We start from the raw sequence: 13913 nt of genomic DNA, 5'->3' as shown, positions 1-13913 counted from the left end.
TGCTGGGATTCCATGTGTGTGCCTGGTCTAGAAGTAGTATTTCTTAAACCTTTTTTTTTTTTTTTTTTTTTTTTTTTTTTGAGACAGAGTCTCACTCTGTTACCCACGCTGGAGTGTAGTGCCCTAATCTTTGCTCACTGCAACCTTTGCCTACCTGGTTCAAGCAATTCTTGTGGCTCAGCCTCCTGAGTAGCTGGGACTACAGGCGCCTGCTACCATGCCTGGCTAATTTTTGTATTTTTAGTAGAGTCAGGGTTTCACTATGTTGGCCAGGCTGGTCTCGAAAACCTTGGCCTCCCAAAGTGCTGGGATTACAGGCGTGAGCCACCATGCCCGGCCAAGAAATAGCATTTCTTTTTTTTTTTTGAAACGGAGTCTCACTCTGTCACCTAGGCTGGAGTGCAGTGTCACAATCTTGGCTCACTGCAACCTCCTGTCTCCCAGGTTCAAGCGATTCCTCGGCCTCAGCCTCTTGAGTAGCTGGGATGACAGGTGCCTGCCACCACGCCTGGCTAATTTTTTGTATTTTTAGTAGAGACGGGGTTTCACTGTATTAGCCAGGATGGTCTTGATCTCCTGACCTTGTGATCTGCCCGCCTCGGCCTCCCAAAGTGTTGGGATTACAGGTGTGAGCCACCACACTGGCCCTATGCTATCTTTTAAATGTTTACTTCAGTGGCTTGATGCTCACAATTCGGAGTACACTGAGATTTATTTGTGTATTGAGTTTTCATCGTGGAAACTTACTAAACATATTGCATATGAGGAAACTACATAAAACAGTTGCACAGTCAACTGAAACATTGTAAAGGGAATGTCAGTCTAATGACAGCCAGGCCACACTTTGAAGACTTCTCACCACATGCCCCACTTGAAATGATTCCTAGAAGCTAAATCATCCAATCTCTTTCCAGGTGGGGCCAGTGGTATAGATGATAAGATAATTTCCTTGCTTTTCTTAACCTGTGTATTTAACCCTATGTCAATATATTTTATTTTAAGCCAGTCAATTATATATTCTACTTTCGAATGAATCTTACGCAAGTGGCGTTATACTGTATGTACTATGGAATGTCAGGTTTCTTTTTTCTTTTTCTTTTTTTGAGATGGATGGTTGCTCTGTCACCCAGGCTGTAGTGCAGTGCCGTGATCTTGGCTCACTGCAACCTCTGCCTCCTGGGTTCAAGCGATTCTTCTGCCTCAGCCTCCCAAGTCACCGGGACTACAGGCGCGTGCCACCTCGCCCGGCTCTTTTTTTTGTTTTTGTTTTTGTTTTTTGTATTTTTAGTAGAGATGGGGTTTCACCATGTTAGCCAGGATGGTCTCGATCTCCTGACCTTGTGATCCACCCGCCTTGGCCTCCCAAAGTGCTGGGATTACAGGCGTGAGCCACTGCGCCCAGCCAGCTTTCTTTTTTACACAATTATGAATCTTCCATGAAAGGTTAGTTTATTTGCTTTTTTAATTCATAGTTTACAGAAAAATTTAGGAGCTATTACAGAGCCCCTTCTCCCTACCTCCCCTATTTTTTTTTTTCTTTTGAGACAGAGTCTCGCTGTGTCACCGAGGCTGGAGTGCGGTGGCACGATCTCATCTCACTGCAACGTCTGCCTCCTAGATTCAAGGGTTTATTCTGCCTCAGCCTCCGGAGTAGCTGGGATTACAGGCGCCCGCCACCATGTCTAGCTAGTTTTTTTTTGTATTTTTTTAGTAGCGACTGGCTTTCGCCACGTTGGCCAGGCTGGTCTTGAACTCCTGACCTCAGGTGATCCACCTTCCTTGACCTCCCAAAGTACTGGGATTACAGGTGTGAGTCAACACGCCTGGCCTATCTCCTCTATTTTTAACATACTGCCTTAGTGTAGTGTATTAGTTATGATTGTGAACCAACATTACATCTCATGATGATGAAAATTGATGAAGCAACATTATTATTAACTAAAGTTGATACTTTTTTTTTTTTTTGGAGACAGCATCTTGCTCTGTTGCCCAGACTGGAGTGTATTGGCACAATCATAGCTCACTGTAGCCTTGACGTCTTGTACTCAAGCATCCTTCTGTGTCAGCCTCCCAAGTAGCTGGGATTACAGGCTTGTGCCGCCACACTTGACTAGTTAAAATTTTTTTATTTTTTATTTATTTATTTATTTATTTTTTTGAGACGGAGTCTCGCTCTGTCGCCCAGGCTGGAGTGCAGTGGCGCAATCTCGGCTCACTGCAAGCTCCGCCTCCCGGGTTCACGCCATTCTCCTGCCTCAGCCTCTCCGAGTAGCTGGGACTACAGGTGCCCGCCACCACGCCCGGCTAATTTTTTTTTTGTATTTTTAGTAGAGACGGGGTTTCACCGTGGTCTCGATCTCCTGACCTCATGATCCACCCGCCTAGGCCTCCCAAAGTGCTGGGATTACAAGCGTGAGCCACCGCGCCCGGCCCTTATTTATTTATTTTTAGACAGAGTCTTGCTCTGTTGCCCAGGCTGGAATGCCGTGGCACAATCTTGGCTCACTGCAACCTCCGCCTCCCGGGTTCAAGCAATTCTCTGCCTCAGCCTCCCAAGTAGCTGGAATTACAGGTGCCCACCACCATGCCCAGCTAATTTTTTTGTATTTTTAGTAGAGACGGGGTTTCACCATCTTGTCCAGGCTAGTGTGTAACTCCTGACCTCGTGATCCACCCGCCTTGGCCTCCCAAAGTGCTGGGATTACAGGCGTGAGCCACTGCGCCTGGCCAAATTTTTTTTTTTTTATAGAGACAGGATTTCACTATGTTGCCCAGGCTGGTCTTAAACTCCTGGGCATTAAGCAGTCCTCCTGTCTTTGCCTCCTAAAGTGTTAGGATTACAGGTGTGAGCTATTGCACCCAGCTAATATTATTTTATATTTTACTTTATTTTGTATTTATACATTAACAGTGTAAATGTATATTCATATGTTAAATGTGTATTATATAATCATTTTACATTTTAACTTACCATTTTTTTTATTCTATTTAAAAAAAGCTATTGAGACTTAGTTAACTTTCACCACTACTATTCAACATAGTACTGGATGCTCTAGTCAGAGTAATTAGACAAGAAAAAGAAAAGATATCAAAATTGGACAGGAAGAAGGAAATTTTTTCCTGCTCACAAATTATATGATTTTACACATAGAACATCCAAGAGAGTCCCCCACCCGGCACACACACTTAGAAGAAATAAATGAATTAAGCGAATTGGTAGGATACAAACTGAACCTTCAAAAATCTGTTATTTCTTTGCTTGCTTTTTTTTTTTTTTTTTTTTTTTGAGACGAAGTCTCACTCTGTTGCCCAGGCTGGAGTGCAGTGGCGCGATCTCAGCTCACTACAAGCTCCGCCTCCCAGGTTCATGCCATTCTTCTGCCTCAGCCTCCCAAGTAGCTGGGACTACAGGCGCCCACCACCATGCTCGGTTAATTTTTTATATTTTTAGTAGAGATGGGGGTTTCACCGTGTTAGCCAGGATGGTCTCGATCTCCTGACCTCATGATCCACCTGCCTCGGCCTCCCAAAGTGCTGGGATTACAGGCGTGAGCCACTGCGCCCGGCCTAAAAATCTGTTATTTCTATACATTGTTACTGAATAACTCAAAATGGAAATTAATAAATTTTTTTTTTTTAGACAGAGTTTCACTCTTGTTGCCCAGGCTGGAGTGCAATGGCGAGATCTCCGCTCACTGCAACCTCCCCCTCCCTTGTTCCAGCGATTCTCTTGCCTCAGCCTCTCGAGTAACTGGGATTACAGGCATGCGCCACCATGCCCGGCTAATTTTGTATTTTTATTAGAGACGGGGTTTCTCCTTGTTGGTCAGGCTGGTCTCGAACTCCCGACCTCAGGTGATCCACCTGCCTTGGCCTCCCAAAGTGCTGGGATTACAGGCATGAGCCACTGTGCCCGGCCTAGAAAACATTTTCTTTTTTTTTGAGACGGAATCTCGCTGTAGCCCAGGCTGGAGTGCAGTGGCGCAATCTCGGCTCACTGCAAGCTCCACCTCCCAGGTTCACGCCATTCTCCTGCCTCAGCCTCTCCGAGTAGCTGGGACTACAGGCGCCCGCCACCACGCCCGGCTAATTTTTTGTATTTTTAGTAGAGACGGGGTTTCACCGTGGTCTCGATCTCCTGACCTCGTGTTCCGCCCGCCTCGGCCTCCCAAAGTGCTGGGATTACAAGCGTGAGCCACCGCGCCCGGCTAGAAAACATTTTCTTCCATATACTTGAAATCATCTTTAGCTCACTTATAATACCTAATACAATAAATTTTAGGTAAATAGTTGTTATATTGTGTTGTTTAGGGAATAATGACAAGAAGAAAAAGTCTAGACATGTTCAGTATGTATCTAACCATCGTAGACCTCACTACATAGTACATGATCAGAGGGTGGTTGAATCTGAGGATGCAGAAACCCCAAGTATGGAGGGCTGACTGTAACACATCATTGGATGATAGATAAACAAAATGTGTATATCCATACAGTGGAATGTAATTCTACCATAAATACAAAGTGGGGATGCATGCTACAACATAGATGTGACTTGAGAAACCTATAATGAAGCCAGTCACAAATACCACGTGACATGATTCTGATTATATGAAAGTCTTTGCCATCATTTGGTGTTCTCAGTGTTTTAAATTTTAGCCATTCTAATAAGGGTTGTGTTGGTCTTTAATTTTTAAATTTGTAATTCCCCAGTGACAAAATATGCATGTTTTCATATGTTTATATGCCATCTATATATTTTATATAATTATGTCTTATGCAGCAAAGACAATTTTATTTCTTCCTTCTCAATTGGTGTACTTTTTATTTCCTCCGTCTTGTTGCTTATCTAGGACTTTAAGGATGTTGTTGAATAGCAGTGGTGAGAGAAGACATTCTTATCCTGCTTCTGATCTTGTCTAGAAAGCATCTAGTTTCTTACTGTTAAGTATGATGTTAGCTGCAGGTTCCTCATTGATGTTCTTTCTGAGGAGGAGGTTCTCTGTTCCCAGTTTGCCACCATGAGTGGATGGTAGATTTTTCAAATGTTCTTTAGTTTTTACTTGCCTCCTTTCATTTCTGATCTTAGTAATTTCTTTTTTCTTACCATGACTAGAGGTTTAGCAATTTTATTGTTTTTTTTTAATCTCTATTGATTTCCTGCCATTTGATTGACTTCTCCAATTGTTCTGTCTGTGTGCTTAACTTGGGTTTAATTTGCTCTCTTGTTTTTCTGTTTTCCTGTTTTTTTTTTTCTTTTTCTTTTTTTTTTTTTTTTGGAGACAGCAGCTTGCTGTGTAGCCCAGGCTGGAGTGCAGTGGCATGATCTTGGCTCACTGTAACCTCCATCTCCCAGGTTCAAGTGATTCTTGTATCTCAGCCTACTGAGTAGCTGGGATTACAGGCACGCGCCACCACACCCAGCTAATTTTTGTATTTTTAGTAGAGACGAGGTTTTACCATGTTGTCCAGGCTGGTCTCCAACTCCTAGCCTCAAGTAATCTGCCTGCCTTGGCCTCCCAAATTGCTGGGATTATAGGTGTGAGCCACTGCACCCAGCCTGAAGTAGACTCTCAGATGATTCATTATAAACCCTTGTTCTTTCCTGGTGTAGGTGTTCAATGCTGTAAATATTCTTCTATGCACTGCTTTTGCTGTATACCATAATTTTTCATAAGTTTTGTTTTCATTTTCATTTTAGGTCAAAATAATTTTTGATTTCTCAGACTTCTTTGATCCATGTGTTTATTTAGAATTGTGTTGTTTAAGGATTTGGGGGAATTGGTAACTATCTCTGTTATTGATTTCTAGATGAATGACTTGTGGTCTGAGCATACTTTGTATGAGTTTTTTTAAATTTTTCATATTTATTAAGGTGTGTTTTATGCCCCAGTATTTGGCTTATTTTTGTGAATATTCCTGTGAACTTGAGAAGAATTTGTGTTTTGCTATTGTTAGATGAAGTATTCCCTGCATTTCAGTTAAATTCAGTTGTTTGATGATGCTATGTCCTTTCGGATTTTCTCCCTGTTTGATCTCTTAATTACTGCTGGAGGGGTGCTGCAGTCTCCAACCATACAAGTAGATGAGTGTATTTCTCTCTGCAGTTCTATCAGTTGTATTTTGCCACATGTATTTTGCAGCACTTGTTATGCAAACACACACTAAGCGTTGTCAGGTCTTCTTGGCCTGTTGAGTCCTTTATCATTATGTGATGCCCACTTATATCTCTTTATTTATTTATTTTAAAAATTTAATTTATTTTTTTTTTTAGAGACAGAGTCTCACTCTGTCTCCCAGGCTGGAGTGCAGTGGTGTGATCATATAGCTCTTTGCAGCCTTGAACTCCCAGGCTTCAGCAATCTACCTGCCTCAGCTTCTCAAGTAGCTGACTACACGTTTGTGATACCACCACTGGTTAATTAAAAAAAATTTTTTTTTAAATTTTTTTGTGGAGATTAAGGTCTCGCTGTTCCCCAGGCTGGAGTGCAGTGTCTATTCACAATAAATTATAGCTCATTATATTCTTCAGCTCCTGGGCTCAGGTGATCCTCCATCTCAGCCTCCTAAGTAGCTGGGACCATCGGCATGTGCCACTGCACCTGGCTTATCTCTGTGTTTTTTCCTTTCTCTGAAGTGTACTTTGTGATACTAAGATAGCTATGCCGTGTTTCTTTTAATTTATGTTAGCATTTTATGTATTTCTCTATCCCTTTACCTTTGATATGTGTGTCTTTGTATTTAAAGTGGTTTCGTTTTAGCCAACTTACTATGTTTCTAAAATCTACTATAACAGCATCTGTCTTCTAATTATATTTGGACCATTGACATTCAAAGTGATTATCGATACAGTTGTATTAATATCTACCATATTTTTTACTTTTTTCTATTAGTTGCCCTTGCTTTTGTTTGTTTTTTTGTCTCTGACCTTCCTTCTTGGGCTTTAATTGAGCATTTTACCTGGAGGTGTGACATATTCTGTAATCATATGATTTGTTAGTGAGCCTTTGTTCCTGATCTGGGTTGTGGCCTTCTGTGGTATCGTAAGAAAGATATGTGGTCTTTTCTCCTCAGTGCCTACCATGGCTCTCCTATGTTCTTTTTTTTTTTTTTTTTTTTTTGAGACAGAGTCTTGCCACCCAGGCTGGAGTGCAGTGGCGCGATCTCGGCTCACTGCACTTTCCACCTCCTGGGTTCAAGTGATTCTCCTGCCTTAGCCTCCCAGGTAGCTGGGGTAACAGGTGCGCGTCACCATGCCTGGGTAATTTTTGTATTTTTAGTAGAGACGAGGTTTCGCCATGTTTCCCAGGTCAGACTCAAACTCCTAACTCAAATGATCCTGACTCAAGTGAACTCAAGTGATCTGCCTGCCTCAGCCTCCCAAAGTGCTGGGATTACAGGCATGAGCCACTATGCCTGGCCAGTATTCAGAATTCTTGTTAAAGGTTAGGGAAGCTATCACGTTGTTCTTCAGAGGAGTTTGACCATTGTTAGATACTCATTATTCCTGCTACATTTAGAGAAGAACTTTTTGTTGACTCTTCAACAGTCTTTGGGGGATTTATAGAATTTAAAAAATATTTTGTAAGAGGCTATCTTGAGGACATTTCGTTCTTTCTGAGAACCCATCTTTCCAGCCAGATGTGGTGGTTCACACCTGTAATCCCAGCACTTTGGGAGGCAGAGGCAGGAATTTGAGACCAGCTTGAGCAACAAAGTAAGACCCCATCTTTACAAAAAATTTAAAAATTAGCTAGGCGTGGTGTCTTGTGACTATAGTTCTAGCTACTTGGGAGGCTCGGGAGGGAGGATCACATGAGCCCAGGAGATGAAGGCTTCAGTGAGCTGTGATCATGCCACTGCACTCCAGTGTGGATGACAGAGCAAGTTCCCATTTCTAAGAAAACCAAAAGAACCCATCTTTCCCCTTATTTTATTTTGCCTTGACGTTACACAATGTAATATCACATAGTGACTGGTCAGGAATCATTTCCTCTTGAAATTCGAGAAAGAGGATTTTATGTTCTTTTGGAGGAAAGCACTGCTGATCCCTTCATGTATTTTATAATCATGGTCAAATTCGCCATCAAACCATCTGGACTTGAATGAAATCCCTCAGAAATTGCAACTCTTAACCTGTTCCTCAAGGTTAGCAAGTCATAGGATACCTTGTTATGTGTCTGCCAGAAAAAACTCTTCTGGCATTTTATCTTCTTAGTATGTGTGTGTATATAAGGTAAAAATAGGTAGGAAACTGCCCTTGACGTTCATGACTGTGGGAATATTGCTGGGTGAGGGGGCACTGCCTAAGTTGCCATACCTTCTTCTTCATGCCTGTATTCTGTCTTCCCAGTAGCTTCCTAGCCTAGTGAAATGGGACAGAGTCAAAGGAATCAATGACTCTATAACAAATGTTATACATGCAGGTTAAAATGACTACTTTTGTAGAGGAATATTTTCATTCAACCAACTTGATCTGTCTACGTCTAATGGCCTGGAATCCTTCAGGAAAGTATGGTCAGCTGGATTTTGTCAGAAAGTGGATTTCTATGGGCCTTCTGGCCTCATGTTTGACGAAGGGAACAGAAGAAAATGGTTCCACTTCTTCAGTGTATATTTATTTATTCATGGATACCTTTTTCAGGTTTTGTCCTGTGTTTCTTTCTTTCTTTTCTTTTTTTTTTTTTTGGAGACAGAGTTTTGCTCTTGTCACCCAGGCTGGAGTGCAGTGGCACAATCTCTACTCACTGCAACGTCCGCCTCCTGGTCTCAAGCGATTCTCCTTCCTCAGCCTCCCAAGTAGCTGGTATTACAGGTGCCCACCACCATGCCCGGCAAATTTTTTGTAATTTTAGTAGAGACAGGGTTTTGCCATGTTGGGCTGGCTGGTCTCAAACTCCTGATCTCAGGTGATCCGCCTGCCTCTGCCTCCCGAAGTGTTGAGATTACAGGCATGAGCCAGTGCACCTGGCCAGCCCTGTGTTTCATGGAATGCTGATTGGTGTGAGATATGAAAGGAGATGGAATTTTTTCCCAGAAGGAATTATGATCTTACATTTTTTTTTTTTTTTTTTTTGAGACTTAGTCTGTCTCTGTCCTCCAGGCTGGAGTGCAATGGCACGATCTCAGCTCACTGCAACCTCCGCCTCCTGGGTTCAAGCTATTCTTCTGCATCAGCCCCCTGAGTAGCTGGGATTACAGGTGTGTGCCACCGTGCCCGGCTAATTTTTTTGTATTTTTAGTAGAGACAGGGTTTCACCGTGTTGGTCAGGCTGGTCTCAAACTCCTCACCTCGTGATCTGCTTGCCTCAGCCTCCCAAAGTGCTGGGATTACAGGCGTGAGCCACCAGGCCTGGCCAAAATTTGTTTTCTTTGTATAGCATTTTATTTGTTTCTCCAAGGTGAACTGGATCCTGCCGTTAGAGACCAATAAAACTTGTAGTGACTACAGTAATAATGTAGAGATCAGTTGCATGTTTTCATGGGGTAATTAAATTTATGAGAAAGTGAATGTAGACAGAATTCTGACAACCATATTTATTTATCATAAAACAAATGGAGACTGCCACATCATTTGTCAACTTTTGTTTGTTTGTTTGTTTGAGACGGGGTCTCTGTCACCCAGGCTCAAGTGCAGTGGCGTGATCTTGGTTCACCATAACCTCTGCCTCCCTCGTTTAAGCAATTCCCCTGCCTCAGCCTCCTGAGTAGCTGGGATTACAGGCATACGCCACCACGCCCAGCTAATTCATGTATTTTTAGTAGAGATGGGGTTTCACCATGTTGACCAGGCTGGCCTCAAGTTCCTGACCTCAGGTGATCTGTGTGCCTTGTCCTCCCAAAGTGCTGGGATTACAGGCATGAGCCACCGCACCTAGCCATTTGTGAACTTTTATGAATTGGGTTTACATCCCTGTACTGTCATCTCATTCTTCCTCCTGCATTGCATATTTGGGATGTCTTAGGACTCAGTGGCCTCTGAGGATGTGGCTGTGAACTTCACACTTGAGGAGTGGGCTTTGCTGGATCCTTCCCAGAAGAAACTCTACAGAGATGTGATGCGGGAAACCTTTAGAAACCTGGCCTGTGTAGGTAAGGATGACATCATTCCTTCTCTTAGTCAGTTAGAGAAGAAGTGTTTCTTGCCTTTTAATGCTTTTTCATGATGTCTGATGTGGAAAAGGGAATACTTGGGTGAGTAAATCAGGGATGTTTGCACCTTATCATGAACTTAGAATCTAGTCATTTTTCTGTAATGTCTATCAGTTCAAAAGGTTCACTAGAATCTAGTCATTTTTCTGTTTTCTGTAATGTCTATCAGTTCATAAGGATTTTTTCTGACTATATTTTAGGAAAAAAATGGGAAGACCAGAGCATTGAAGATTGGTACAAAAATCAGGGGAGAATTTTAAGGTAATTTGCACTAACAAGAAAAAGCAATGTCTCCTTCTTAGTGTGTCATGAAATTTTAAAAATAAGGAAACAAACCAATAAGCCCAGCTTCAAATTTATTTATTCCTACAACTTTTTCACCAGAAAAAGAAAAAGTGTGACATAGATGTTCAGTGTTGCAAAATCATTCACTTGGAAATAGTATTAAGAAACTGTATATATGAATATCACTTTTTTGTTAATAGCTACTGTTGAGCCCTCTTGCAGAGCATTCCATCCATTCACTTTCAAACAATTCATACAGGCCTGAAAACTTACCCTTTCCCCGATTATGGTAAAAATGTAAGGCAAATACCTATTAATAAATATAAAGTCACAAACCACTAAATCTTGCTTTCTGTTTTTTCCAGCAATCATATGGAAGAGGGACTCAGTGAAAGTAAAGAATATGATCAATGTGGAGAAGCCTTTAGTCAGATTCTCAATCTTAATCTGAACAAGAAAATTCCTACTATAGTAAGACCATGTGAATGTAGTTTGTGTGGGAAAGTCTTCATGCATCATTCATCTCTTAGTAGGCACGTCAGATCTCACCTTGGACACAAACCATATGACTATCAGGAATATGGAGAGAAACCATATAAATGTAAGCAGTGTGGGAAAGCCTTCAGTTCTTGTCAATCCTTTCGAAGACATGAAAGAACTCACACTGGTGAGAAACCCTACGCATGTCCGGAATGTGGGAAAGCCTTCATTTCTCTCCCAAGTGTTCGAAGACACATGATTAAGCACACTGGAGATGGACCATATAAATGTCAGGAATGTGGGAAAGCCTTTGACCGCCCCAGTTTATTTCAAATACATGAAAGAACTCACACTGGAGAGAAACCCTATGAATGTCAGGAATGTGCGAAAGCTTTCATTTCTCTTCCAAGTTTTCAAAGACACATGATTAGGCACACTGGAGATGGACCTTATAAATGTCAGGAATGTGGAAAAGCTTTTGACCGCCCCAGTTTATTTCGAATACATGAAAGAACTCATACTGGAGAGAAACCCCATGAATGTAAACAGTGTGGGAAGGCCTTCATTTCTTTCACAAATTTTCAAAGTCATATGATTAGGCACACTGGGGATGGACCTTATAAATGTAAAGTATGTGGGAGAGCCTTTATTTTTCCCAGTTATGTTCGAAAGCATGAAAGAACTCATACTGGGGAGAAACCCTATGAATGTAATAAATGTGGTAAAACCTTCAGTTCTTCCAGTAATGTTCGAACACATGAAAGGACTCACACTGGAGAGAAGCCCTATGAATGTAAGGAATGCGGGAAAGCCTTCATTTCTCTCCCAAGTGTTCGAAGACACATGATAAAGCACACTGGAGATGGACCTTATAAATGTCAGGTATGCAGTAGAGCCTTTGACTGTCCCAGTTCATTTCAAATACACGAAAGAACTCACACTGGAGAGAAACCCTATGAATGTCAGGTGTGTGGGAAAGCCTTCATTTCTCTTAAAAGGATTAGAAAGCATATGATACTGCACACTGGAGATGGACCTTATAAATGTCAGGTATGTGGTAAAGCCTTTGACTGTCCTAGTTCTGTCCGAACACATGAAAGAACTCATACTGGAGAAAAACCCTATGAATGTAAAGAATGTGGGAAGGCATTCAATTATGCCAGTTCCATTAGAATACATGAAAGAACTCATACCGGAGAAAAACCCTATGAATGTAAGCAGTGTGGAAAAACGTTCAGTTATTCCAGTTCCTTTCAAAGACATGAAAGAGCTCATAATGGAGATAAACCCTATGTAAGGAATGTGGGAAAGCTTTCATTTATCACACAACCTTCGAATACCTGTGAAAATGAATAGTGGAGGACAGTTCTACAAGTATCTACATATCTAAAGAATATGGAAAGTCTTCAGTTTGCTTTCTGGGTTTTGGACTTGTTTGGGAGCTCACCCCTTTCTCCTGTTTCTCACTTTTGGAATAGGAATGTCTATCCTGTGCCTGTCTCATATTTTGGAAATACACAACTAGTTCGGTTTTCACAGGTTTGGAGCTGAAGAATTTTGCCTCAGCATGAACTGCGTCTCATCCATGTCTGAGTTATGTGATATTGAGATGACACTTTGGAGTTTGAGTTTAAACATTAGGCTTCATGCTGGAATTAACTGAGACTTTTGAGGCCTTTGGGATGAGATGAATATATTTTACATGTGATGACATGGATTTTGGGGGCCAGAGGTGTAATGTTTTGGCTGAGTGCCCCCTCAGATTCATATGTTGAAACCTTACCCCCACCCCCACACCCCAATGTGATGGTGTTTGGAGGCCCTGTCTCTGGTGGTTTTTAGGATTGGAGGACATCATGAAGATGGAGGCCTTGTAATTGGGATTAGTTTCCTGATAGGAGTCCCTAGAGAGCTAGCTTTGCCCTTCACCATGAGAGGGTGCAGTGAGAAGATAGCTATTGTTGAACCAGGAAGCAGGCCCTTACCAGACACGGACTCTGCCAGTGCCTTGATATTGGACTTCCCAGCCTCCCAAACCGTGAGAAATAAATGTTTGTTGATGAATTAAGCTTTCCAATTTATGGTATTTTGTTTTAGCAACCCAAGCTAAGACACAATCCAATTTTAAAATGGAGGAAAGGACTTGAATAGACATTTCTCCAAAGAAGATATCCAGATGACCAATAAGCACATAACAATGCTTGACATCTTTAGTCATTAGGGAAATACAAATCAAACTCAAGACATGCATAGTGTCTCATTACGATTAGTAGTATCAAAGATGGAAAACGAGAAATATTGGCAAGGATGTGGAATGTTGGAGAACGTTGTGCACTATCACTGGGAATATACAGTGGTATAAGCCTGCTGAAAACAGTATGGCAGATCCCCAGATTAAAATATAGAAATAACATATGATCAGCATTTCCATTTCTGGGAAAATAAAAAGATTGAAAGCAGTCTCAAATAGGTTTTGTACACCTGTGTACATAGCATCATTCACAATAGGTAAACTCTGGAAACTACTCAGGTTTTCATCAACAGATGAATAAACAAAAGGAAGTTTATGCATACAAGAGAATGTTACTGAGCCTTACAAAGGAAGGCAATTTTCACATATGCTGCAAGATGAACCTTGACGTGCTAAGTGAAATGGGCCATTCGTGTAAAGACAATACTGTATGAGTCTACTTATATGTGGTATCTAGAATAGTCATATTGATAGAAAAAGTACAATACCATTTGCCAAGGGTTAGGGAAATTGGGTAATGGATAGTTATTTAATGGGCATAGGGTTTCAATTTTGCAAGATAAAAAGGGTTCTAGAGATGGATAGTAGTGATGGTTGCACATTAGTATGAATGTTCTTAATGGCACTGAACCGTACACTTAAAATTGATTATGATGGTGAATTTTTATGTATGTTTTACACACAAAAAAGGGAAAAAAGGCCACAGTACTGCACAGACCTTGTGGGACCTTCAGCATACCAAGACACT

The 13913-nt window shown here is 41.5% G+C and overlaps 1 protein-coding gene across 4 annotated transcripts in view; it reads left to right on the top strand.

The window, feature by feature from the left end:
• ZNF564 (zinc finger protein 564) overlaps nt 1–13381 on the top strand; it is a 33027-nt gene extending 19646 nt beyond the window's left edge. For all 4 annotated transcript variants that reach the window (XM_055239416.2, XM_055239415.2, XM_055239413.2 and 1 more), the window contains exons 2-4: nt 9963–10089; nt 10350–10410; nt 10800–13381. In XM_055239416.2, the coding sequence (XP_055095391.1) occupies nt 10056–10089; nt 10350–10410; nt 10800–12270 (1566 nt within the window). In that variant the 5' untranslated portion in view covers nt 9963–10055 and the 3' untranslated portion in view covers nt 12271–13381. The remainder of the gene's footprint in view (nt 1–9962; nt 10090–10349; nt 10411–10799) is intronic.
• The last annotated feature ends 532 nt before the right edge of the window (nt 13382–13913 follow it).

Source organism: Symphalangus syndactylus, chromosome 13 (assembly GCF_028878055.3).
Source record: "Symphalangus syndactylus isolate Jambi chromosome 13, NHGRI_mSymSyn1-v2.1_pri, whole genome shotgun sequence".
Lineage (NCBI taxonomy): Eukaryota > Metazoa > Chordata > Mammalia > Primates > Hylobatidae > Symphalangus > Symphalangus syndactylus.
Note: the sequence above shows the minus strand (reverse complement) of the source record. Positions and strands in the feature narration are given on the sequence as shown.